This window comes from Psittacula echo (assembly GCF_963264785.1).
Source record: "Psittacula echo genome assembly, chromosome: 5".
Taxonomy (NCBI): Eukaryota; Metazoa; Chordata; class Aves; order Psittaciformes; family Psittacidae; genus Psittacula; species Psittacula echo.
Genome location: NC_137739.1, coordinates 84093805 through 84118479, shown reverse-complemented (window position 1 = coordinate 84118479; position 24675 = coordinate 84093805). Strand labels below are relative to the sequence as shown.

The 24675-nt window shown below is 48.6% G+C and overlaps 1 protein-coding gene across 3 annotated transcripts; it reads left to right on the top strand.

Moving 5' to 3' along the window:
- ARHGAP1 (Rho GTPase activating protein 1) lies at window positions 1-22901 on the top strand. 3 transcript variants are annotated; one of them, XM_080619629.1, is made up of 14 exons: window positions 1-1076; window positions 1359-1651; window positions 1881-2064; window positions 2849-2941; window positions 13310-13397; window positions 13633-13764; window positions 14230-14316; window positions 14928-15026; window positions 15696-15803; window positions 16992-17068; window positions 17458-17535; window positions 18057-18185; window positions 18351-18454; window positions 19136-22901. In XM_080619629.1, the coding sequence occupies exons 3-14, from the start codon at window positions 1926-1928 to the stop codon at window positions 19313-19315; spliced, it is 1314 nt and encodes a 437-aa protein (XP_080475755.1). In that variant the 5' UTR covers window positions 1-1076; window positions 1359-1651; window positions 1881-1925; the 3' UTR covers window positions 19316-22901. The 3 variants fall into 3 exon arrangements, with proteins under 3 accessions (XP_080475755.1, XP_080475753.1, XP_080475754.1); XM_080619627.1 differs by lacking the exon at window positions 1359-1651; XM_080619628.1 differs by lacking the exon at window positions 1-1076 and having other exon boundaries at window positions 1227-1651.
- The last annotated feature ends 1774 nt before the right edge of the window (window positions 22902-24675 follow it).

Genomic DNA, 24675 nt, shown 5'->3' with positions numbered 1-24675 from the left:
CAGGGAATGCTTCTGAGCTCACTGAGTCATAAGAGTTGGTGCCTGGTGTTGCCATAGAAATCAGATCGGCTGCTAGGGGTGGGGAGTCCTTGCCCCTTGGCTCCGCTGCTGCTTGCATGGTTCCAGCATGAGCTCACTGTGTAAGGGGACCTGATTTCTTGCTCCTTCTCTCTTCAGGATCGGGGGGGTCAGATATCTCTCACAGCCCTCACGGGAGGGCAGGGAGTAGTTTTCTTCGGGTCTCTGCTTGGCTGCAGTGGTCGGACCTTGTGTGTTTGCTGTGCTGTCTTGCTGATCCGCTGCCCATCTATGTTTTGCTCATTCGTATTTCAGGGAACTTACTTCGTTTGCTTAGCAACAGCTCCCAGCCCTTTGGGAGCCCCAGAGAGGTGAAAACTGGTTGTAAACAGATGAGTAGCAGATAAGGGAGGACAGGAACAACTGAGTGTGGAGTGATCTAGAGAGAGGGCACAAACACCGAATATCAAAATGCTTTCCCAAGATAGGTCATGAGTGTTGCCCTGAGCATGGATGTGATGCCTTCCAGGGCTCTGTTTCTCACAGGTTTTGTCCTCTGGGCTTACATCTGAGTAACTGTTTCATCATCTTCTCTGGATAAATATACACATTCAAGCTCTAGGGATGGAAGATGCAGAACATCATTGCCCCCCCATTCAGCTAAAGGAAATAGCTTCACTGTGAACATGATCTTTCCACACAAAGGCATTGTGCCTCCTCAGATCATCTTTGAACCCTTTGCTCTCCTCGTAGTGCAAAACAAGCACAAGCCTGTCTGAGAAGCAGTGTTACAGAGAGTCTTGCTTATGCAAGGTGTCATTTTGTTTTGCTACAGTTCCTCTTGGCTTGCTGCCTGTTGGCTGCTGGATTACTGTCCGTGTGGTCCGTGTGAGCAATCCAGATCTATGTGCTTGTCCTTTCCAGTGTTTCCTTGCTTACTTCCAAGACACCGAGGATAACAGCTGTTTCCTAGGGGTTGTCCCTAAGAATTGGTGCCCCTAGGAGGTGCTGCGTGCTGTGCTAGCTCAGTCCTGGATTTGACACATCGTCTGCTCCAGGTAAGAGTGAAAAATACCTGCAAGCAGCAGCAAATGCACTGCGCTGTCTGTTTCTTGGATCTCTTAATTCCTTGGTCTCCTCAGTATTATGTAATGCTTGGTGAAAAATACTCATTCTGGCTATGTGGCTTTAGATTAAAGAGATGATTCCTTGTCTTATAGGCGAAAGGATTTGCTGGGTGATGCTAAAGAAGATGACTGTTGTGTGTGTATTGTTCTCTCTGTCTTATTAGCTTAGCCTACGAAATCCTGTTTTAAGAAGCTGTTCACTTTTGTGTTCAGATCCCAGCACGCTGAAGCAGGCACTTCAGTGCTGTTGAGAGCTCCGGCCCTCCCTTATGGGGAGAAGGGAGGGTGATTCCTGGGAATGCTTCCAGCACTGGGCCAACTGTGGAAACAACTGGGCTTGGTGCCAGCCCTTCGGAAGGAGGGGGAGCTCAGAGCTGGTACAGTGAGCGTATCAGGCAGGGGCTGGTGTAGCCTGTCGCCTTCTTCAGCATCTTGTTGCTGCTCCATTTCAGGAGAGAAACTGCTCCTCACGGAGCTTTGGCCAAGCAGGGACTCCGAGAGGGTTGGTACGTGCTCCTGATGGTCTTTCGATAGCAATTGGCACCCAAGAATCTGACATATGTCGGTGCTTCTGGCTTGGAGGAATAGGAGGGGTTCCTGCCTGTGTTAAGGGGGAGGGGAAGTATGATCTCTGGATACGTAAAGGGAGTATTTGGGGGAAATCAGAGAAAAGCAGAAGAGCCTCTATGGGGAGCTAAATTGTGATCTCAGCGTCTCACCCAGCAATCTCTGCAGTCCTTGTTGTAGACACTGCAAAATAACCTGCGGTGTTTGGGGACCATGGCTACAGACCCGCTCTCGGAGCTTCAGGATGACCTGAACTTGAATGATACCAACCAGTCCCTCAGCCAGCTCAAACTGGCCTCCATAGATGATGAGAGCTGGCCAACAGATGAAGTCCCTGCTTTTCCGAAGTTGGGTAAGTATGCTGGTTGTTTGGGGTCTGAGTATTGATCAAAAAGGATTGTTTGTCCTGCAGCGCTGTGGTCATATCTACATATACAGAGAGGCCCAGCTCCATCTGAAAGCTTTATAGACACATTAATCTTGTACCACACCCAAGTGAATTAGCCCTGCCAGTGAAACAGCACTAAGAAGCTGAGAGCAAGCTGATGTAAATATACTTTCCTTCACCCTGTGGCTGACTGCACTTCGGTGCTGACAGTACAGACATGCTGTAAGTCCTTGAGTGTCCTCTGTTATGGTCTCTTGCAGGATAGGTTGGCCTTCCTGCGTGGAAAGGTCTTGAACTTCCATATGGGAGATGGGGTTAGAGATTGAGTTGTTGCTCTGGAATCCTGTCCTATGGACTGCTGCCCAGAGAGGTGGGGGAAATTAGCTCAAAGGCTTATAGGATGACCATGCATCCAGGGATGATGTTAAGATCCCCCTGCTCTGGAAAGCCACGATGTTGCCATTGGCACTTGAATTTTGGTCTCTGTGAATGTTTGTGACCTATCAGAACAGTTGTTTTTGAGTGTACAGTCTGAGGGACGTGTTTGGACCTCATAGGATTGACAGGTCTCTTCTGAAGCCATTGCTGCTCTTGTCCTCTCAGAATTTCAAAGGAGGGTTTCCAAGGTGAACAGGTACATGCATTAGTCCCTCCTATGTTGAAGAACCAATTTTTCTCATCCCTGTACCCCTGGCCAAGGTGAACCAGATCCCTCTGTCTAATTGCTTGTTCCTTGTGTTTTGTGCAGAGGACTCCAAAGGCTCCCCTGAGCCCATCACTCACCTGCAGTGGGATGATCCCTACTATGATATCGCCAGGCACCACATCGTGGAAGTGGCAGGTAGGGGTCTTTCTGTTTTCTCCTGTGATGTCTTTGCAGCTGGGCTGAGGAAAGGTCTTTCTAATGGGGTTGTGGGGGCATCTGCTCTATGCCAGGCCCATGTGGCAATGACAGCTGGCATCCTACAGAGAAGGAGCACCAAACTTCTTGAATGCTTGCTGTGTATGTAATGTTCCACTTACCTTGGTTAATCTTGCATTGCTTCTTGGCTCTTACTGTCTTGGTTATATTATTAGCAGGGCTTGGTTTCTCTTGCTGAATTGGTTTAGATGTGGCCCTTGACTATGTCCTGAGCACGGGATGTGGTTTTTGTGTGATAATGCCACAGAAATTACCTAGTTATGCAGTAGAGGTGCAAGGTCCTCAGCTGACTGAGTAATTCACAGTAAGTCTGTCAGTGCTCTTGTATCTGAGTGGCCAGAGCTTGCCATCCTGTCCAGAAACAGCATTTACAGAAATAGGGGGAATAGGCCCATGTCTGACTGCAAGGAAAGACCTGATCATTCAGGGTCAGGAGCATTTCAATTTTCTCTGTGTGGTTGTCTTATCCTTATTATTTTAATGACACTAACCCATGGCAATTTACTGCTGGGGCATCCATAAAAAAGGGTTTTTGGGATATTCTTTATGTTGCTGTGGTAAGCCTGAGGGAAGGGTAATCCCAGTTTGTCTTGTGTTCCAAATGCCTCTTCAACCTGTTGTGACTCGATTCACACTTCCTCCTCCTTGATTATCTATGGCCATTTCCTACCCCTCCTATTGCCATTCCTCTGCCTTGGTTCCTGCCCCGAATGTGAAATTGTAGTGAAGCAGAGCACAGGCTGGAGTTCTTTGGACTCAGGGTTGTTCTGCAGCAGGGTTTTACGACAGAGAGAACATTCTCAGGCACTTACCTTGGTAAGCGTTGTCCTGACTTCGTTCTTTTCTGGTCTGTTTTCTAGAATGAGCTTTCTTTCTCCTAACCTCTCATGTTACATCACTGGGGAACAAAACAATAATGGTAAACTCAAAACTTTGTTGTCCTTTGTGCCTCTGGCTGCTCAGGTTGACAGGCCTGGGTATTTAATGTTTGGGCCATAGCGTCTTGTTGTTTTGCCACTAGCGCCTTCATCTGCAAACTTGTTACAAGCCTTTTCCATGAGGCTGGAGTTTTAGGACTGGGGTTCTTAGAGGTCTGCAGCCTGGTGTCCCTACTGCTGGAAGTGGGAAGGGACTCCACCATTTTCAGTGATAGCAGCCAGACTATTTGTAATGCAGATGGCAGAGGTAACTGGAGTTTCAGGACTCTGGGAGCTGATGAGTTAACTGGCTCTGTTGTTCCCTTCAGACAAAGCTTCAGACAAAGTGCTTAGCAGAGGGTTTAGATCAGAGACATTGATAAATCTGGAATGTCAGCCAAACCCAAGGATATACTTTGTGTGCTGCCTCCTGATGTAAGCACCAGTCTCTCTGTGGGGTTTCTGTTCCAAGGTAACACCATTTAGGTTTTTTTCCCAAGCTCTCTGAATGGACTATCACTCCAGCGGAGGTGTGTATCAGTGGCCTTTGGAACGTTTGACACATTGGCTAGGATAGCAAATGAATTCTCTGACTTCCTGAAAGGATGTGGAAGTGGTTTGATGGCTGACTGGGAGCTGTGCCTGCATTCTGAAAGAGATCTCTTCCCTGACAGTGGTTTAAATTGGTATTTCTAGTGAGCTGTCTGTCTCTGCTGCGTCTCTGCATAATGCAGGAGCAGCTCAGAGAAGCTTCTGTTGTTGGTTGCTCCAGGCCAGTGTTCACCAGTAGCTGGTTTATCTAAAAGCATGTGACATAACGTGGTTGATGCCTTTCTTGGCATTGGAATAGTAGGACAGCTCCAAACAGTGGATTTACTGCCGCATAGTTTTGAGACTCCTTTGTGTCTCTTCTCCTGAAAGCAGGATTTATGAAGTGGATCTATGGGGCCTGAGTTGTAACCTGGCCTCTGAGGTGATGCTGTTCAGATTTTTTGGTCAAAAATTAATAACATGAACTGTTTGGAGAATGGGCGATGTTCCCTGGGCTGTTGTCAGAGTCAACCTGGGAAAATCTGGGAAAATGCTGTTAGAAATCGCTTGGAGAATCAAAACTGCACTGCAGGGTTAACATGAAACTGTTTGCACCTGGCTCTCCTGACAAGTTCTGCTTGTCAGCACCTTCATGTGCAATGAACGCTCCTCATGCTGAGCCTGAAACAAGTAGCTCCAACCCTGTTCTCTTGTAAATACTGGCAAATGGCAGCAGATCAAGGGTTGTTTTACCCATTCTACTGCTTTCTGAGCTTTCTCTTCTGTGTCCTTCCCTGTTGTGCACTTGAGAGCAGAAAGCATATGGCTCTGTTCTTGCCTTCCCTGAAATACATTCTGGGATGCTGATGCTATTTTGAGACAAAACCAGAAGGCTGGTTCCCATCCTCGGGCTGAACTCCATGATCCCAGGGTTATCCTGTGTGGTCAGAAGAGTAATTGCTTCTTGCAGGAAGGAGGGGTGTGGGGTGTTAATTTAAACTCACTAAAAGCCCAGTTTTGATGACAGAAAGTTAACACACTCATTTCCTAGCTGACCTTAATTCCTGATGGAGTTCAAGGCGTGCTGGATTTGAACACTCTGGATATCTGGCCTGAAGAGGGGGGAAAATAACATTGAAAATATTTTGCTAGAAATTTGCTAGAAAAAGAAGGGGTTTGCTCTTGTTTTTCATTTTAAAATAACGCAGCAGCTTCACAGAGAGTCTCCTTTTATGCCCTGGGCTCCAGTCTCTTCTGGAGACTGGGATCTTCCTGGAAGAGGCTGTCCGTGGGAAGGAGCAGGAATGTCATTGCTGTCCTGTGTGGCGGTGTGTCATAGGAAGATGGCAGCAAAAGGCATCCAGGCCTCAGTTCCAAGGGAGTACAAGAAGATGTTCCAGTTTTGGGAAGCGTTCCTTTAGTTCTGGGGTTCAATGCTGTTCTGAAGGAAGGAGATGGTACTCTGCCTTTCCCTGCAGACCTGCCTCCCGGTGTGTATTTCTGGAGTGTTTTACGCAGGCTCTGGAGAGGTTTCTGTGTGGTTGTGCTCTTCCTGACTCTTGAGTTCCTCTTTTTGTGAGCGTTGTAGTAGAGAAATTCATCTTCACACATGGCTGGGGGCTGGAGCAGAGGCGTCTCGGTTTCACTGCACAAACCACTTCTGCAAAGTGTGGTTTCTCTTCGTGCTCCAATCAAATGGCATTCAGAAGAAACACAGGCTTCTGGTTAAAGACTGTTGAGGAACTATCCCAAATTCCTGTTGTGTGTAAGAGTTTCTGTATCCTTCTGCTACTTCTATGGCAAAGGTGCTGCTTCCATCTCCTTGAGGGTTGAGGCAGACTAGTGTGACATAATCTTGTCCTTGAATGTCAGCAGAGGCTGAATTGCAATGGTGTGGTTAATAACAGGATGAAGGAGGTCTCTGAAGATGGCAGTTCCTATTGGGAACCTGGAGCTGTGTGGGAAGAGCAGGACTCTGGACAGCTTTAGCAACGTGTTTGTCCCTTGTTCTTCTGCCTAGTCCAAAATACTGGTCTCACCTTTGTGGTCAATATGCAAACCTATAGCTATAAAGTGCATCAGCATTCCCATGTTACACAATAACTGGTTTTCTTCCTTTTGGGCTAAGAAAACTGGGGCTTAGGATATGACCAGTGAATGAATTTTCCACTGCTGTGGAGGCTAGACGTTGGTGATGCAGTAGTCAGCACAGTGGCTGTTAACTATTTACTTTAGCTATGTAGTCCCTGCCCAGTGACTTCAAAGCTCTGCTGAAGCTCAGAGCATGTTTCTGCTAGCTTTTGTGGGAAAACTGCTGCTTCACACCAGTAACTGTCAGTCTACAGGGCTGCCCTTGCAGAGGAGGCATGATGCTAGTGTGTGTAAGACCTGCGATTGAAGAGGGAAGGCAGGGTGGAGAGCTGGGGATGTAACTTATTATGAGTTACGAGATTAAAGCTGCAGTTTCACCAGTGAATCTTTATTTCAATGGTGAATCTGGTACCAAACCTACCTGAAAACCATTGTGGCTGCAGGTGCCAAAGCTGTAACTAGTGCTGATGCTTTGCTGTTGCTGACTGTGATTGACATGAGGAGCTAAAATCAATCTTGGAGCACCAGTTTCACTAAGAAGGCAAAGGGAGAAGTTGCAGACAAACCTTGTGCTGAAAGTATGCTGCAGTGTGTCTTTGGTGGCAAAGGCCTCTGATAACAAGGGTTCTTCTCCCTTCCAGTATGGCACGTTATTATTGGCCCCATTAATACAGAGTGCATCCATTTCTGCTGCTTTTGGGTGTAGTTTCTGGCTTTGACGTATGTAATTTTTTTAGAGTATTTGTATGATACAGAATGATGAGTTGCATCTGCAGAATTGGGCCCATCAGAGCAAGCCCAGCTTGTGCACCATGTTTTGACATGCAAGATCAAGGGAATGGAGAGTGTCTAAGGGGTTCTGAGCTCCTAAGGGAGACCAAGGGAACAGAGAGTTTCTACAGCCCTGCTCTAGAACTCTCCATCCTGTCTTGACAGGCCTATATGGGTCTGTTGAGTGCATAGCTAGAAGAGTGATGGAGAGTGGCTGGGCATGGCAATAACCACTTTGTAACCAGTCTCTGGTCATTCTAATTGGCAGTTTATATTCAATTCAGAATCTGCCAAACATTTTCTTTCAAGCTGTGAATGTGTTGAAGATCTGAATTGTCCCTATCTGCAGCTTATTAGTGCAGCTTATTTAGTTCAGCTTATTTAGCTTCTTGCAAACCGATCCATTGGATGTGTTATTCAAACAGTATGATGCCTTTCTCTGTACACTTCTGAAGTTGCTCAAAGGACCTCGACATTCAGATTTATTTGTGTTTAACCCTTTTAAAAGAGGCAGGACAGTGGCTGCCATTTGGTGGTAAGGAAGGTGTAACAGTAGGGGTGAGAAGTCTGACTGATAATACAGAATTAGTTGCAAATTCAAGGCAGAAATTCGGGAATCATGGGTTGCTGTTACTCCTCATTGTTAGATAAGATTGCTTTGGAGAAGAGCATGGGAGAAAGATGCAATAGAAGGAGCATGATTGCTGCAAGACAGCAACTAAACACATCCCAGTGGCAATCCAACTAGCCTTTGAGACTATACTCAAGATTACTTTCTGGGAAAGGGTACAAAGCTTGGCTTGCTATAACCTTGTTTCTGTTCCTCCAGACCAGGGTGCACTTGATGGGGCCCAACCAGGTAGGTAGACTTTTTGTGGCACTAACATCTGGTACCGTAGATCATGGTATTCCTTTAGCATGACCGTGGCCTGTAGCTGGACTGTCTCAGGGGAGCCCAAACTTTGCTCAGCTTTAGGCTGCATTGGCAACTCTTCAGGAGTCCAAAGCCTGCACCAAATTGTTGTCTGAGGGCTGCACCTCTGCTTCCGGCACAGCAGAACCATTTGAGCCAAATTGGGCATGTGGGCTTCACTTCGGGCACTTTGGGGCTCTTGGGTCTCAGTGTAAATCTTGTTCCTCTTCTGTCATGGTGGTGGCCTGCTTGGACCAGTTCAGTTTGAACTGGGATTTGCCTCGTTGTTATCTGTGCTTTGGAAGATCATCCTGGGATTGCTTTCTATCCCTTCGTACGATCTGCTGCTGCGCTCACATGCCAAGCAGCTGGCGCTTAAACTGGATTCTCCAGCTGAAAGCAACTGTTATCTGTTTCTTCTCCATTTGGCTGCAGAGATGTTGTGTTTTGGTAGCTTGTTCTAGCCTGAAGCTGTGCTAGACTGCTCTGTGCTTGCTGAGCATTTGTTAATACTCTCTGGACTGCAGTCTCAGTCTGGCTGCCGGCGCTTTCACACTTCTCAGTGTAGGTGAGAACATCTTGTGGTGTGAAATTCTTGCTTCTGTTTCTGAACAGCAGGTCAAGACCTTCACACAGGCCATGGAAATGCTGATCTTCACTGCCTCATTACATGGGCATCTGCCATGCTCTCAGGCATCCTGCCATTTTGCATTCTTTAATCTGACCCTGTAGTATATTTTGTATCAGTTAGAGCTGCAGTCACTTGGTAAGGCTTTATGATTTGGATATTGGGAATATCTAGGTAGATGTTATGCATTAGAATACTTCTACTTTGAGCTCCTTACCTTCTTTAACTGAGGGGCTAAAGCCATGCTAGAGTTGCAACAGGCAACTCTCCTATATTTACACGCTGCCCAGCTGTGTCATAAGCTTGGCAAGAGCCTGAAATTACCTGAGAGAAGTTTTTACTGACAGTGGCTCTGATGAACATCCAAATCTCTGGGAAATTTGTGTAGTAGTGTTCCAGAATTATGCAGTGGTGTCCTCTCCTTGACTCTCCACTCTTTAACTTTGCTGGTTTACCAATAGCACTAGCTTCTGGAGGCAAGTCCTATCCATCTTCATTCTCTCAGTATCAAAGTACTAGGATACTCCCATTTGAATCTTTCATCAAGGTGGGCCCTCAGCTGAGGGTACCTGATGAAGGTAGGAAGGAGCTGAGTCCCTGGGCTGCAGTGAGTAGTATGACAGCTACCAGTCATGGCATAAAGGATATATTTCAGGAGAAATACCTAGAAATACAAAGCAGGATTTGCAGGTCAACCATGTCTTTTCTGTGTTGACTGTACAGATTCATTTAACAGGGACTCCTGTCTCAGGACAGTACTTGGTAGGAATTTGTGCACTGATATGTTTGTACTGCTGCAGGTTGCAATCTGAAACATTAGCCTCAGCGTTTAAACTTGAGCCCTTTTAAAAGTGTGGTCTTGAACCGATGGCTTGGAACCATATCAGTGATGTTCCATACCCCTTGTCTCAGAAGTGCTGCTCTTCAGGTGAGAGTTAAAACTGAGTTTGGGCTTTAAAAGCACCATTACGATGTTAAGGAGAGTTAGCATGTCCATCAGTGCTGCAAGTTAATACCTCTTTAGATGGGCAGCTGTCTTGACTGGAGAGGCTTTGCATATTAGCTCTTTGTTGTTAAAAAAGATACATCTGGATTACATCCTATGGAGAGGTAGGTTTATTTCCAGTGTAATGTATGAACTTACTCTCAAAGGTTTGCACATTGTTAGGGTGCTCTGTGAGTGCTGATGGCCATTGCTTCTCTGTTGGTTTGTTGTTAACTGTTGAGCATTCCTCATCTGGAAGAGGTAGGAGACAGCCTGAGAAGCTGAGTGATTACTTCATGGTCTATAGTTGTGCTTAATGGAAACTTTAGCTATTTGCAATTGCAAACAAGGGGTGAAACCCTAGATACATAAGATTAATATTGCAAACAGGAAAGCAAACAGTGCAAGGGATGGAGCATCTGGGAAAGATCAAACACGATAAGAATCTGGTTGGTTGGAGGCAGAGAGGCAGTTTTCTCTGACAGCCACGAACGCATGGAATGGGCTTTAGGTTCTTGCTTATGAATTGGAACAACTGATGGTTCAGCTTTGATGCTGAATGTTGCATTTTGCCATGTCTGGAGGATGCATACTGACCTGATCGGTGTCGGGAGGAAACAAGATTGGCAGTTGGCTGTTTTAATAGTGTCTGTGCTGACAGGCTGAGCTCAGTGTGATGCAACCAGAGTGAAACCCAGAACTCAGTGATGGGCATGCTGGTTCCTATGTAGGTCTCGTGCATCAGTTCATCCTGCTTTGGAAGGCAAAATGGGCCACTCCTTTTTCACTCATCCGGGGGGCTATAGATTATCCTTTCCAACCCTAACTGTTGTATGATTCTGTGATCTTCTGGTGTACTTGGTCCTGGAAATTATCCAAGGGAAACATGCCATCTCCCCTTTGGCAGAATCATGGATTGTTCATTTTCTCTTTACCAGCAATCCCAGATCTTTTCTCCAAGGCTATATAAGGAACAAGATTCCACATTTTGCATAGGCCCTGCCATAGGCTTTCATGTCATTCCAGAGGAAGGTCTTTAAGGTACGTGGCTCCTGATTTGTGACTTGTGGGGTGTGGAAATCACTGCCCAGGAGCCCAAGCTGAGTGTGTGGCCACCCGCAACACTGCTTGAACACACAGTTCTTCACAGCCAAGGCCTGCCTTGATCAAGTTTGCAATCTACTTCTGGCTCTCAGACCATCCACTCTGGTGTAATGCAGCCTCTCAGTTAACTGAAGATAGCACCTATTGTGACTTCAGCACACAGCTATGATCTGCAGAGATTTGTAGTCTTTCTGACCATCTTCTTTAATCACTGTAAAACTCAACAGATTCTCAGATGCTGCCATCTTCTTGCTGCTCTGTGCAGGCAGGACCCTTTATCTTCCATATAGACATACAAGTGGCTCAGGATCATTGGAAAGAGTTACAAGATGCCATATTCCTTGTCCAGGACTTTATAGGATGCATCTTTCTTTTACAGACAGCTTATGTGCATTAGACCCAGCCCTAAAGCTCATAGCAAGCTACTGAGAAACTCTGGGCTAGGCAGAGAGTGGGCTGCTGTGGGATATGCAATGTGATGTTGGTCTTGTGGCCTGGCTGTGACTGTATCTGGGTGTTCCCAGATGAGCCTTGCATCACTCTCTCCTAGTCCTGCATTCTGGGTCATGCATCCTCCCTAACTGCCCCTTACCTCCGCATGTGTATGTCAATGTGATGGCCTATGCCAGCCCTTTCCTGGTCTGTAGCTAGTGCTGCTTCAGTGTTCCAAGCTTTTGTAGAGGTTCTGGCTTGTGTGCATCAGTAACTTCTGTCTCTTGTGTTGTCTGGTGACTTGAAAATAGGACTTGCGAGGGAAAAATAGAAATGAACAATTTCCAAGAGAATCTGTTCTTGTTGCCAGCATGGGGCTAAAAGTGGGTTAGTGGCATCTTAATGTCATGGCTGGTATATGTAAGTCCTCAGCCTGCCATTTGCAGCACAAGGTGGTCGGTCGTCTGTAACTAACAGGCAGCATTCCCAGGAAGCTCAGGTTTGCTGTCCAGGGTTCAGTTTGAGATCTCAGTTGCTGCACAGTGAGTGTGACCAAGCAGTAGTTGGGGCCAGAGCCTATACAAAGGTGAGAAAATGGCTGCATGGTCTGAACAGTGTAAATCAGTGTGGGGAAAAGGATATATTGCACGGCTGTTGTGCATAAGTAGTGATCCTTGCTGCTTTTCTGTGCTGTGGTCTGTATGAGATGGTTATGCTGTAGGGGAGCAAGGTGAGTAGCAAGAAAGATGGGAAGACTTTAACCCTTCACCCTAAAGGAGCCGTTTCATCTCCACTGGTGCTAAAAAGCAAGTCATCCTTATGGAGATGGATTGGGTGTTGTGTCTGGGAGAGAACCAGACTTTCCTTCTAATTCCCTATGTCTGAAAGATTTGTGACCTGGTTCTTCCTTAGCTAAATCTCTCAGTTCCCCTGGCATTGTGTGCTCAGCTTGTCCGTGCCCATCTGCCTGGATTTTGACCATGGAGCTGAGATCTCTGCTGGTGTTAAGTCCATTGATGTATGAAGATTTACTTTGAGGAAAACTTGGCTTGTTGTTTCTGAAGCCTCAAGTGGTACTTGGGAGTGTCCTCCCCGAGATGAGGATGCTGTATGGTTTGTTTGGCTCCAGTGAGATGAGGACTGTTTTGTGTGGGGTTTATACATAATACACTTTGTTGTGCTGCACTGTGCAGCTCCTTCCAGCTCAGGTTGGAAACATATCTCTGTGGATGGAAAATGTAGGAAAGAGTGAACAGCTTGTTCTGCAACCCCCTGGAGAATCCAGCAGCTCTACTTGGTCCATGTGTGGAAGAGGCTTGTGATGATGCTTGCTTCTCATCTCTGGGATGTGGCTGGCTGGGACTGCCCTATTCCTAAGAATATCTTGGTTTCCAGGGTATGAAATGGTTTTGTTTTGTGTGCAGGATAAAGTTTCAAGTGAAGCAAGAAACAAATGCACCAGGCCATGGGCAGTTGGTCTAGGAATGTGTGCAGGATGGAAGGAGTTGTTATGCCTGTGAGGGCAGTTTTCTCTGTGCATCCCTGGGCACATACATCAGGAGCGATGCCCAGGGGCAGTGTTGCAGGATTAATGCTCTGAGCACTCCGTACTTGAGGCCTCCATCCCTACATGCCCTGAGGCATCCTGGCTTCCAGTCCTTCCTTTTCTTTCAGGGCTGGAGCATGGACTCTGTTCCCTATTCACATTGTTGACTTGCCAGGCCTTTGGTTCAGGTTTCTGCTTCCATACTAGGCCCATGGTAACTGCTGAAAATGAGGTTTATCTTTGCTGGCAGCTGTGGCAATCCAGACTTCTGCCTTGTTATGGTGGTTTCACGTTCTCTGTTTGTCCCTTGCTGCCAGGTCCACAATGTAGTCCTTAAACTCCCTGTAATCCTTGGCATTTCATCTGCAGGTGATGACAAATACGGAAGGAAAGTCATTTTGTTCAGTGCCTGCCGGATGCCCCCAAGTCATCAACTTGATCACACGAAACTGCTGGGGTGAGTAGTGTCTTAGGAGGCTGCTGTTAACTTCTTAAGCCTGAGGTAATTCCCAGGTGCTGGATTCTTGAGGCCAAATCTATCTGCAGTAGTTTCTTTAGCTGGATGTGTCCTCCCAAAGCACTTGCCTCCATTGCTGGGGATGCAAACCCTCTGTTTAGACACACAAAAGTGAGTCCGCAAGGGAGGAAGAGCCTCTCTGTGTCAAGTGAGCTCAGCAGTTGTCTCTTCTCAGGTACCTGAAATTCACACTGGACCAGTATGTGGAGAGTGATTACACACTGGTGTACCTGCACCATGGCCTAACCAGTGAGAACAAGCCATCCCTGAGCTGGCTGCGGGATGCCTACAGGGAATTTGATCGGAAGTGAGTAAGGCTGCAGCAAGCAAGGCTGTAAAGTGCTGTTCTCAAGCCTAATGTAGGTTCCTCCATGTAGCTTGGGGATCATAATTTACTATCACTTATTTCTGCTGTTTATGGAGGTGGGCTGTTGTTTAATGCAGGCTGAATCATGGGATAAACGACTCCTTCTGTAGTTACATCCTTTAGGCCAACAGGCAAGCAGCAAAACCAGGACCCACTGCAAGGGTGTCACCCCATGGTATAATTATTGCTTCCTGATGCTTTGGTGAATCTTGGAATACAGTAGCGTGTGCCCTTAGGCTGCTGAGTGGCCTGACACAGCTACAAAGCATGGGAGAGCAGAGGCTGTGGGTATGGGAGGTGATGAGGCTCAGTGCAAAAGGAATGGAGCACCAGGGTGCCTTCATCTGGAAAGGTTGGATCCTCTCCTTAAAGCACAGCTCGTCCTTACATAGCTTCTCTTGGCAGGTACAAGAAGAACATCAAAGCCTTATATATTGTGCATCCAACAATGTTCATCAAGACCCTGCTGATTCTCTTCAAGCCTCTGATCAGGTAGGAAGCACTACAGGAGGCTCACCCACATCCTCACACTGCAGGCGAATAATGGGGCATTCTAAGTGGGACACAAGATGAGCCCAGCTGCAAAGCCTACCCTGGAGACTCTCATCCTATGCTATCATCACCTCGTTTCTGAGGTCAGACATATTCAAACACAAGAAGTACTGCTTTAAGAACCTGCGGAGTCTGCAGCTCTGTGCTGCTGCTCCCTTTTTGTCCAACCAAGTAAAATATTGCAGGCTCTGCTAATAATGAAAAAGGAAGTGAAAGCATCACTCCAAATTATATTTAATCATTGTGAAATCCTAACTCTGTAAAGTAATTGAAAGCAAAACTTTCTTCAGCCTGTTGCTGGAAGGAGAAATCCAGTGTTTTAGGGATCCTGCTGCTGCTGGAGCTTCCGATGTGACTTGGAAAGTCTTGGCATCTCCTGGTAAAATACATGGAGTTGGAGAGCAATATGGGTGACATCTCTGCTGCTCTATATCTGCCCCTTTGCCCTACTGATGTCTCTTGCAGACCCCTGCTCTCCTTGTCTGTAGGAAGTCTGTTCTGATCCTGGATTTCCCCATTCCTCACATAATCCCCTTTTCTCTTGTTTTCAGCTTTAAGTTTGGACGAAAGATCTTTTATGTGAACTTCCTTAGTGAGCTGGAGGAGTATGTGAAGCTGGAACAGTTGGGGATCCCAAGCCAAGTGCTGAAGTAAGAATGCTGCCTGTCTCCCATTTGCTTAGGACTCTGTGAGAGGGGACTTCTCTGGAGGAATGGCAAAGGGAGGAAGAGATTGTTCCACTCGGGCAGTGTTTTTGCAGAGAGTGGTGACAAATTGCCTTAGGGACTATTGTTTCTATCCATGCTCCTCCCTGTGTGTCCTTGGCCACGGTGTCCAGTTCTGTCCCAGTGGAGCACCAATCCTGCTTCTCCTTTGGGGCTCTCTGCAAGCTGTTGACCTGGAGCTCATGGTTCATCTGCTGTGTCTGGGCACCTGCTTTGCTCCCTCTGCACAGTTCAGCTTGGTTTTGGGGCTTCCCAACATTGCCACAATCCCAGTCCTACCGGACTGATTCCCTGTCCCTCACGCACACATGCAACTGTCTCATCACAAGCAGTGCTGCCCTGGCCTCCTGCCCACACTGTCATCCTCAGCTACTCCAGCTCCTGATTCCAGATGGATATTCCTTTCTCCCTGCTTTTTCCTGGTAGCCAGACATTTGATCTTGTTGCCCCTGTGCTTCAGAGCTGCATAGGTAGAATCAACCGCACTAGGCTGGAGCTATTACCAGTGGGTGTGCAGTGGCTCACGTGCAGTGCTGGGTTCCTGCTCCTTCTGGGAGGTGGGGTGGCTCCTTACTAGTCTGTGTTTTGCCACAGATACGATGAATATCTGAGATCCCTGCAGAAACCTTCACAAGTGCCCCTGAAGCCAACCCCTTCGCGCCCACCGCTGCCAAACCAGCAGTTTGGAGTCTCGCTCCAGCTGTGAGTATCCGTGGATTGTGTTGCCTTTGCCCTGACTTGCTTGGTACGAGCTCACTGTGTTTGTAGCTGAAGAGCAGCACAAGTGGCTGTAACCTTTTGGGCAGTTCACACTTCCTGGAAAGCTTTCATCATTCTTCTGAGGAACCAGATGACCAGATCCTGACCCGGTTCAGTTCCACCTTCTTGATTCCCCAGCTAGATTGTATCTAAATTAGGATGGGATTGCTTCTGCAGCTAAGGGTCACTAAGGGAGGAACAAAACAAGAGCCGTGTGGAACAGCTTTGTGCCACTACAAACTTCCTTTAATCAAAGGAAGTCTGTTGGAGGCTGATGCAGGTGTCTTTAGGGCTGTTTTGATTGAGCAGTGCTGCAGGGCTGTTTCTTAGGTCTTTCCATATCATAAACTCTATTTTAAAAGCACTTCTATTCACCCTTGTGCTGATCCCACCCCCAAGTCCTGCAGGCTGACGCAGGCAAACACAGACACTGGCAAGGGCTAGTGATACTGGCTAAGTGGTGAAGGTATTTTTAACTTGAAGTGTGATTTTGCTTCCCCGGGGAATGAGGCGGAGCCAGTACCCTGTGGCCAGACAGATCCTCTGGAGCAATCTGGCAACACATTCCCCAGCTTCAGCACGCCTCAAATGGTGTTTCCTGTGGGGCTGTGTGCCTGAGCTTGTGAGTAGCCTGAGAGGGGTGAACAGCTCCATGCCATCAAGTGGTACAGACAGCAAACACTTTGGCTTCACTGGCTCTTCCCTGACAGCCATTGGGTTGATGCATCTTCTGCTACAGGAGTGGGATAGGTAAACTTATCCCATACATATTTCTCTTGTGTCAGCTTCTTTCTACCCTTGCTCCTATGGGGAAGTAAACAGGACGTTTAACCCTTTCATCTTACTCATAACTAGCAGCCTTGCCTTCTGGGAACTCCTTTGCCTTGGAACCTACAGGCTGTGGGGTTTACAGAAGAGAGAGGATTACTCCTCTGGTGTAGTAATGAGCTCATACTTGCTCCAGTGAGTGATGTAGCATGATGGGTGAATGAGAGAGAAAGCTGGAATAGTGGCTGAGCCAGGGACTGGGATAGCAATATCCTATAGGGTAAGGCTTGTGATTCAAAGACTCAGGGCTGCATATGGAGTAGGGAGGACCAGTCATTTGTAACCTTTTGTCTCTTCCCACAGTCTCAGAGAGAAGAGCCCTGATCAGTCTCCTGTGCCTCTGGTGGTCAGAGACACCATTGCTCACTTGCAGGACCATGGTAAGTGTAGAGGAGGAACTGCAGCCCCTCTTAGTTCCGTGTCAGTGGCCTCTCCTCCATCCAAGTTCCCATCCAGAGTGTGGTGAGATAAAGAACAACGGTCTACAATGAGGTGTAAAGGCCTGAACTAAGTGAGTTAGCCTTCAAGAGAGAGCGTGCAGGGCTCAGGAGACCTCTTTCTTCTATTCATCCCTACTTGTGTAAGAGTAGCAAAATGCTCCTTGTATCCTTTCCCTGGTAGTGGAAGCAGAAAGAATTGCCATGCTCTAAAAAAGGGACTTGTTGACATCTGTTTGAATGCCCACAGCATGGATTTATGACTGCTAAGACCAGCATTTTTAGGCTCTCACGTGTCTGATCTTTCTTCTCCATCTGGTCTCCCTTCACAGCTCTTACCACAGAGGGGATTTTCCGGAGATCAGCAAATACACAGGTTGTCAGGGAGGTCCAGCAAAAATACAACATGGGTAAGTGCCCAAACTCAGCAGAGCCCCTCTCATTCCCAACTGAAGCTGTGTTGGTTCATGTCTCCTCTCCTTCTTTGGTAGGCCTCTAGGTGAGGCCCCATCATGGTATGACCCGAGTTGCAAAGGAGAAGCACCTGATACTTCTGCTGTGTAGAAACCATGTTCCTTCCCACTTACATTCCCCTTGCTGCCTTTTTCATTTCTGAGTTTCCCTGTTTCTTGGGGTGGGATATACCACCTTAATCAGGTTATACTGTAGGGACTGAAGATGACCAGGAAGAAACTTGTTCATCTGTTACATCTGATGACTTTTAAAGACGTAGTGCTGGATTCAGCAGTGCTTTGCACATGCTTTTGGGACACACTTTTCCACTCTCCTAAAAGATGTGGTGCTTCAGTACCCTCTCTGTGTTCTTCTTTAAACTCCTGAGTTCTGAGCTCTGGTCACCACGTCCCATTCTCTGTCTGGAGGAAGTCCTGCTTTGGGCACTGAGCACTGAGGTTCTGCTCTACTTTCTCAGGTGTGCCTGTAGATTTCCAGCAGTATGAAGATGTCCACCTCCCTGCTGTGATTCTCAAGACCTTCTTGAGGGAGCTTCCTGAACCCCTGCTCACTTTTGGCCTCTACAGCCATGTTGTCAGCTTCCAGAGTGAGTTGTAATAAGTGTCCTACTCCTGAATGTTACACTGGCCAAAGGCAAAGATAGCCTGGGAGGAGGGCGTGCATGGGACACCCCGTGACTGCAAATAGGGCTTTCATCAGGGTGGGTGCTGAGGATTCCTCACAGACCTGCTTGTCTTTCCCCTCTTTTTAGATGTGGAGGAGGAGAACCGTGTGGATGTTGTTCGCAAAACACTTCAGACTCTGCCAGAAGAGAACTACCAAGTGCTCCATTTACTGACAGCCTTTCTGGTGCAGGTAAGCAGCTCCAAAGGTGGGCAGGCTTATGCTAGTTCAGTTGCCAGTGCCTTGCATCAGCTTTTTAACTGCCTGCTCCCTCTTTTCCTTTGAGAGGAAATGAGTCTCCAGTTAGGAAACTGCCTTTCTTTACCTTACTGTTAAACAGAGATCAAGAGTGATCATGATGATCTAGCCTGAGCAGTTACTTCTCGTAACACTGAGATGTGCAGGTGGGCATTAAGCCTGTGTGGTTTGTATGAGAGAGGCTGAGAGTTCCCCAGGGTTATATATCTGATGTGTGTATATATATATATATATGCAAGACTAGAAGAGGGGTCTCTGATCTGCCCCACAGTGTTTTGTGCTGCCAGGGAAGCCACTGCAAGGCTCTAGCAAGAGGGAAGGTAGTTTTGTTTTGAGTGGTGACCTGGACCTGTAGAGATTTTGGCTGGCAGTGCTTTTGGTCCTATTGTTATGATGTGGCCTGGTGGTTAAGTCATGGTGGCAAATGACAAGTTATTGCTCCTCACCTCCTGAATGCTGGGTGTCACGTGTGTTTCTGTCTTCTGGCACTAGGCCTTCACTTGCTCTCCTCCTATTTTGCCCTGGGAATCTGTCAGCTCTGGCTCTGCAGAGTGTAGAGGGGACCTGCTGTGTTGTTCTATGGAATTCATAATGGCCTCTTTCCTTCCCACACAGGTCTCTGCTCACAGTGACAGAAACAAGATGACAAACACCAACTTAGCGGTTGTGTTTGGCCCAAATCTGCTGTGGGCCAAAGATGTAGCCATCACCCTAAAAGCCATCAACCCCATCAATACCTTCACCAAGTTCCTGCTGGACCACCAGAAGGAGCTTTTCGAGGATGTGGAGGCCTGAATCCAGGCCAGCCCACACCAGCACACTGTGCTCACCTTCCCACCTCCTTTCCCACCTTGTCTTGGAGCTGTGACCAAGCTGTCTCCAGTGCAAAGGGACTATTGATCCTCTGGGTGATGAGCAGAGTGAGGGCTGTGGAGATGGTGGAGAAAGTGTGTAAGTAAGCGAGCAGTGCTTGGGATGGGGAGGGGAGCTGGCCTCCCTGCTGCTCCGAGTGGAGTCCTGGCCCCCTGCCAGTCTGTGCAGCTCCTCCAGGGCTCATCACCAGCCTGCTGCCCTATCAGATGCCCTGCCTCTTTCCTCCTTCCCTTTCTGCCCTCCTGGTCTCTTCCTCAGCAAAGACCTTTATTGTTTCAGCTCCCAGTAGCCCCAGCTCTCACCCCCTTGCCTCTGCTGGGCTGTCTGGGTGAGGGCAGCTCGCTGGGTTTGTGGCAGAGCTGTTCTTGCTGCCAGTGCCATCCCTCAGCACTGAACGTGCATCTGCCTTTCCCCAGCAGCACCTGAGCCAAGAAGGGAGCTGGGCAGCTCTTGTGCTTTGGGTGCAGCTTGTCCTGCACTTGAAACAACACTCCAGACCCCATGGTTTTGGCAGGCAAGTGAAGGACAGGCTCACAGCACATGGGCTGTGTTACTGCTCAGATTCCAATACAAGGAAGCTGAATTTAGCCCAAACCCCTCTGGGGTCCCCACTCTTGATACTGTTCAGTGTTTGCTGAGGTGTAGTGGGTGAGGTGCCTCCCACAGTTACCCAGCTCAGGCATTGTTGGCCACTCCAGCAGCATTTCCAGCCGTGCTGGGAAGGTTCATGCCAGGCCTGGCTGTGTGGTGGGGCTCTGCTGGCTGGGTGAGTCTGAAGGGCAGGGAGCAAGTGCCCTGGTGGCACTGAACCTGCTGCACACTACAAGCATCACTGCCTCTCCCTGGGGCAGCCGCACAAAGCCCCTTTCCTCTGTCAGATGTGTACGCCTGTGCTGATGGCACAGACACCTCGGCTCGTTGTCTTCTTGAGCAGGACTCTCCCCAGCACAGTGTAACAGAGAGCATGGCCTTGAGGGAAGGTGTAGGGACTGGGGCTGATCCTCACCCTGGAGTGTACCAGGCCAGGCTTATGTTTGTGCCCAGGTGCTGAGCACTCGTGCCAAAGCTGTGAGGGAACAGGTATTCCATGCCAAGGGCCTTTGCCTTGACTCCTCCTCAGTTCTGAGCTACCTTCCTTCTGTCCTACTGTGGAAGCCTGGTCAGATGCATCCTGCATGCCCTGGGCATGGCTGGAGAGGTCAGGTTGTCTGCAGGGCTACCTGTGAGGGCATCACGGTTGGGTTTGGGTTGCAGCTTTCCCGTTACCTGAGCTGAAAGAGATCCCTCTCCTTAGCCTGGCCCAGCAGGGTGTTAGCAGGGAGCTTCTAGCCTTACTTCACTGGTGTGTTATATCTTTGTATCTCGTGCCCTGCGTGCCTGGGCCAGGCCCCTGTCGCTGCATCTGGCCACAGGGACAGATCTTTTTGGACCAAGCAGAACTATTTTAAATAGCTACTGGATGCGAAATAGCGTTTGCTTTGTCGTAGTATTTTAGCCTGCCTTTAACCACTGACAAGGGTCGGTGCCCCAGCTGCGAGCAAAGTGAGTGTCATCTGCAGGCATTATGGAAATTGTGCTTATTGCTGAGCTCTGGAAGGGGGATAGATGAGGACACAGGCAGCTCTGTGCGGCAGCACTGGTCCATGAAGGAGGAACAGCAACATATGCATGGGAATAGTGAGCAAGAAACTGAGCATCACCAAGGCTGGAGTAGGAGGTGTTTGAGGAGAGGGCTGGGGTCTCATCCCATCTAGATAGTGGGGTACTTTGTCCTATGGAGGCTACAAGGCTGCTTAGTCTCCCTGTTCCAATGCCCCTGTTATTAACTTAGCCCCGTTTGTCCAGAATAGGAATTGTGTCAGCCTAAACAATTCACAGCAGTAACCAGATGTCTTGGAGGTAGAGACACTCAGCTCCTAATTCACCTGTGCTCTGTGCTAGAGGAAGTTAGCAGGACTGGTGTGCTGTGCAGGAGGGATGGATGGCGTGGAGAGGTGTACTTGCCCCAGTGTTTGCTTGAAGAGGCCCCAGTGTTTGCTTTAAGAGGCGGGGATTTCTGGACAGCCGTGGAGGAGTGTGGAGGCGAAGGGAGCCCAGTGCAGCCCCTTTTCCCCTGCAGGCACCCCGTGCTGTGCAGGCTTTATTTCGGGGGTAGACTTGATGCTCCAACTGGATCTGAGCTGACACTGGCCTTGCTTACATCTCCCTAGAGGAAAGGCAATCCTAGCTCGCTTCCCCTGGGACAAACAAGACCAACGTTGGCAGCATGGATTGGGAAGTGCCTGCGTGCCAGGGCAGGAGGCCTTGGCCCAGTGTGTGGCCCCAGCTCCCAGGGGAGGCTGTCACGTTCCAGCCGTGCAGAGCAGCAAGGACCATTCCCTTCAATAGCGAAGGGCGCAGTGCTGGGGTAGCTTAGCTCCTCTCCAGCGGCCGAGCAGGGATTGCTGGAAGTGTCCATGTTCTGGCTGGAATTTGTTTGGTGGGTGCTTCTTTTTAATTTTTTTAGGTTTTTTTAAGTGAATTCTTGAAATAATCTTTCCTTTTTTAGCAAAATGGAGATGGGCGCATCCCCTGCGGGCAGGGATAAAAGCCTGCTCCAGTTCAGTGCCTGCAGGGAGCAGATTTGGAGGGCATTCAGGAAGCTGCTGCTGCGCACGGTGGGAAAGTGCTTGCAAATCCTGGAAGGGACCCAGTATAAATATCCCTTTGTCTGCTGCTCCTCATGCCAGAGCTGCCGGAGGCCCTGGGGCAGGCACAGGAACCGGGGTTGCTTTTGCTTCTGCAGTCTGCTCTCCTGGAGGCCTTGCATTGAAACACCCCTCGTGTGACTTGAGCAGGGAGCTGGCTGGGGCTGCCTCAGCCTGTGCTGGGTGTGTGCCCACCAGAGCCTCCATCTGCCCAGACCAGGGGCTGAAATTCCCTCTGTTCCTGAGCAAAGAGCCTCTGCACACAGCCAGGCTCGGGCAGGGTTGGCTGTCTCTGCCACATACAGGTGTAGGCAGTATCTGATCAGGGTGCTGGTCTTTGTTGTTCTCCTTGCTGTAGAGCTGCCCAAGGGTCTCTTCCCTGTCTTTCAGGTTAGCTGTTAGCCATTTCTCCCTGTGGGGGTACTTGTTACACTTCAACCTTCTGCTCTTCAGCACCTCGACCATTCCCCTCTGCTTAAGCCTCCTGCTGTCTTATCAGCCTCTGCTCCCTGGCCCATGCTGTGTCCTGACCCCAGAGTTGTCAGGGAGGCACAGGGGTGCAGGGGCCAACTGAATGCCTTGTGGCAATGTTTCCTATTTGAGAGCTGAGGACCGCTTTGGTCCTTGTTACCTTTCATGCACGGGGGCTCCTGTGCATAACTGTTGGCTTTTGCTTTTGTTGCTGGTGTTCCTTGCTGCCTTTTCTGTTGATGTTTGTGAGGTGCAGGCTGGGGGTTTCACGGTTCACAGTTTGTTTTCTTCTAATCTGCACCAATCTTGTATTTCACAGTTTGCACTTTTTGTATTTCAATAAAATTCAAATTGTAATCCCAGATCCAGGTGCGTCTCTCAAAGTGACAGGAGCTGTGGCACATCTGTAAGACACAGAAGTAAAGCTGGCTACACTGCCAGCCATAATAACCATGCACAGAGGGAGGAGTGTGAAATTCCTCGTATGTGAGTAACTGGGAAGAAAGACTGGTTTGCAGGAGCCTCAGGTTGGGAGCAGAATGCAAAGCAAAGTGAAGCAGGGTTGGGCTCCCATGTTACCATCTCCCTGCCATGAGGAGGAGTCTGACTGGGATTGCCCTTTCCTAGAGCTGGATTCAGGCAGCTCCACAGGTTGTGGGATCACTAGGTGCCAAGTGGGAGCCACCTCAAGGCTCTCCAGTTAGGATTAGTGGGCTAAATTTATCCTGTGGCCAAGTGGTCTGTGCAGCAGAGACCTGCACCTTTTTGTGTCAACTTAGGTGGACCACTAAACTCCTCGATGTTTTCTGGTACACTCCACCCCTTGATCCACGTACATCTAACCTTTGCCTGCAGACATGGTAATTTCCTGGTTACACAGCATCATAGAACAGCTTGGGTTGGAAAGGACCTTAAGATCGTGCAGTTCCAACGCCCTGCCATGGGCAGGGACACCTCACACTAGACCATGTCACCCAAGGCTCTCTCTAACCTGGCCTTGAACACTGCCAGGGATGGAGCATTTACCACTTCATGAGGTAAGCTTTTCGGCTGACAGAAAAGCTCTTAAATGCCAAGTGATTACTGTGATTAGTGTAGCAACAAGTGAACCCAATAGTGGCTGTGAGAACAGGAGGAGAGCAGAGAGCACTGGAGCTAAACGCATCACGGTGAGACACACAGTAGCCTGAGCCCTGACCACTGGCCTAGCCACCTGGATGATGTGTTGGTGCTCATGTTAACACTTCCTGAAACTGCTGTGCTGCTTTTCAGTTTCTGTTACTGATCAGCCACCCAACTGAGGGCTTCCCAGTGCTGCCAGTTCTCCTTCCACACACTGCCACTATTCAGCATGACTCGTGCCAAGCTGTCAGCCGTACACCAGAGGTGTGTTTGGCATCTGTTCACAGGTAACTCTGCAGATGGTCCTTGTAATCTGGTTCATTAATTTCTTTACCTGTTGTAACTGACGGGACAGTTCTTCAGTTCTTGAGGGGTTTAATACTTCTGGGGCTTGAGAGTGACAGAGCACTGGAACAGGTTGCCCAGGGGGGTTGTGGAGTCTCCTACATTGGAGATATTCAAGGCCTGGCTGGACAAGTTCCTGTGTGATGTACTCTAGGTTACCCTGCTCTTGCAGGGGGGTTGGACTAGATGATCTTTGAGGTCCCTTCCAACCCTCGGGATTCTGTGATTCTGTGATTTCTTCATTCAGATGGTGCTTCTGGCTACAGTCTTATTAAGAAGATTTTCCACCCCTTTGGACTGTGGTGGCCTCTGTAACGAGGCTGGTGCAGTCCCAGGGCTTGGTCACAGTGACCTCAGGCTGTGCCAGCAACATCTGCTCTGCCTTCAGAGGAGCTCAGGAGCTGCTGGGTCTGGTCTTGACAGGGTGCTGTAGTTGGCAGGGCCTATGCTATGTGCAGCCACATGGGTAGTACTTTGCACAGTGTAAACACCAGTGCTGGATGTGTTTTCATGTCTAGCTGCCCTGTGGCCTTAAGGACATTATGCTGAGAACACTTTTCTCTTTATGAATGCATGCACTAGGCTCACATGGATGGTATTTGATTGTTCCCAACCTTGGGGACGAACCACCCTTCTGCAGCTGTTTCCTTTTCACTT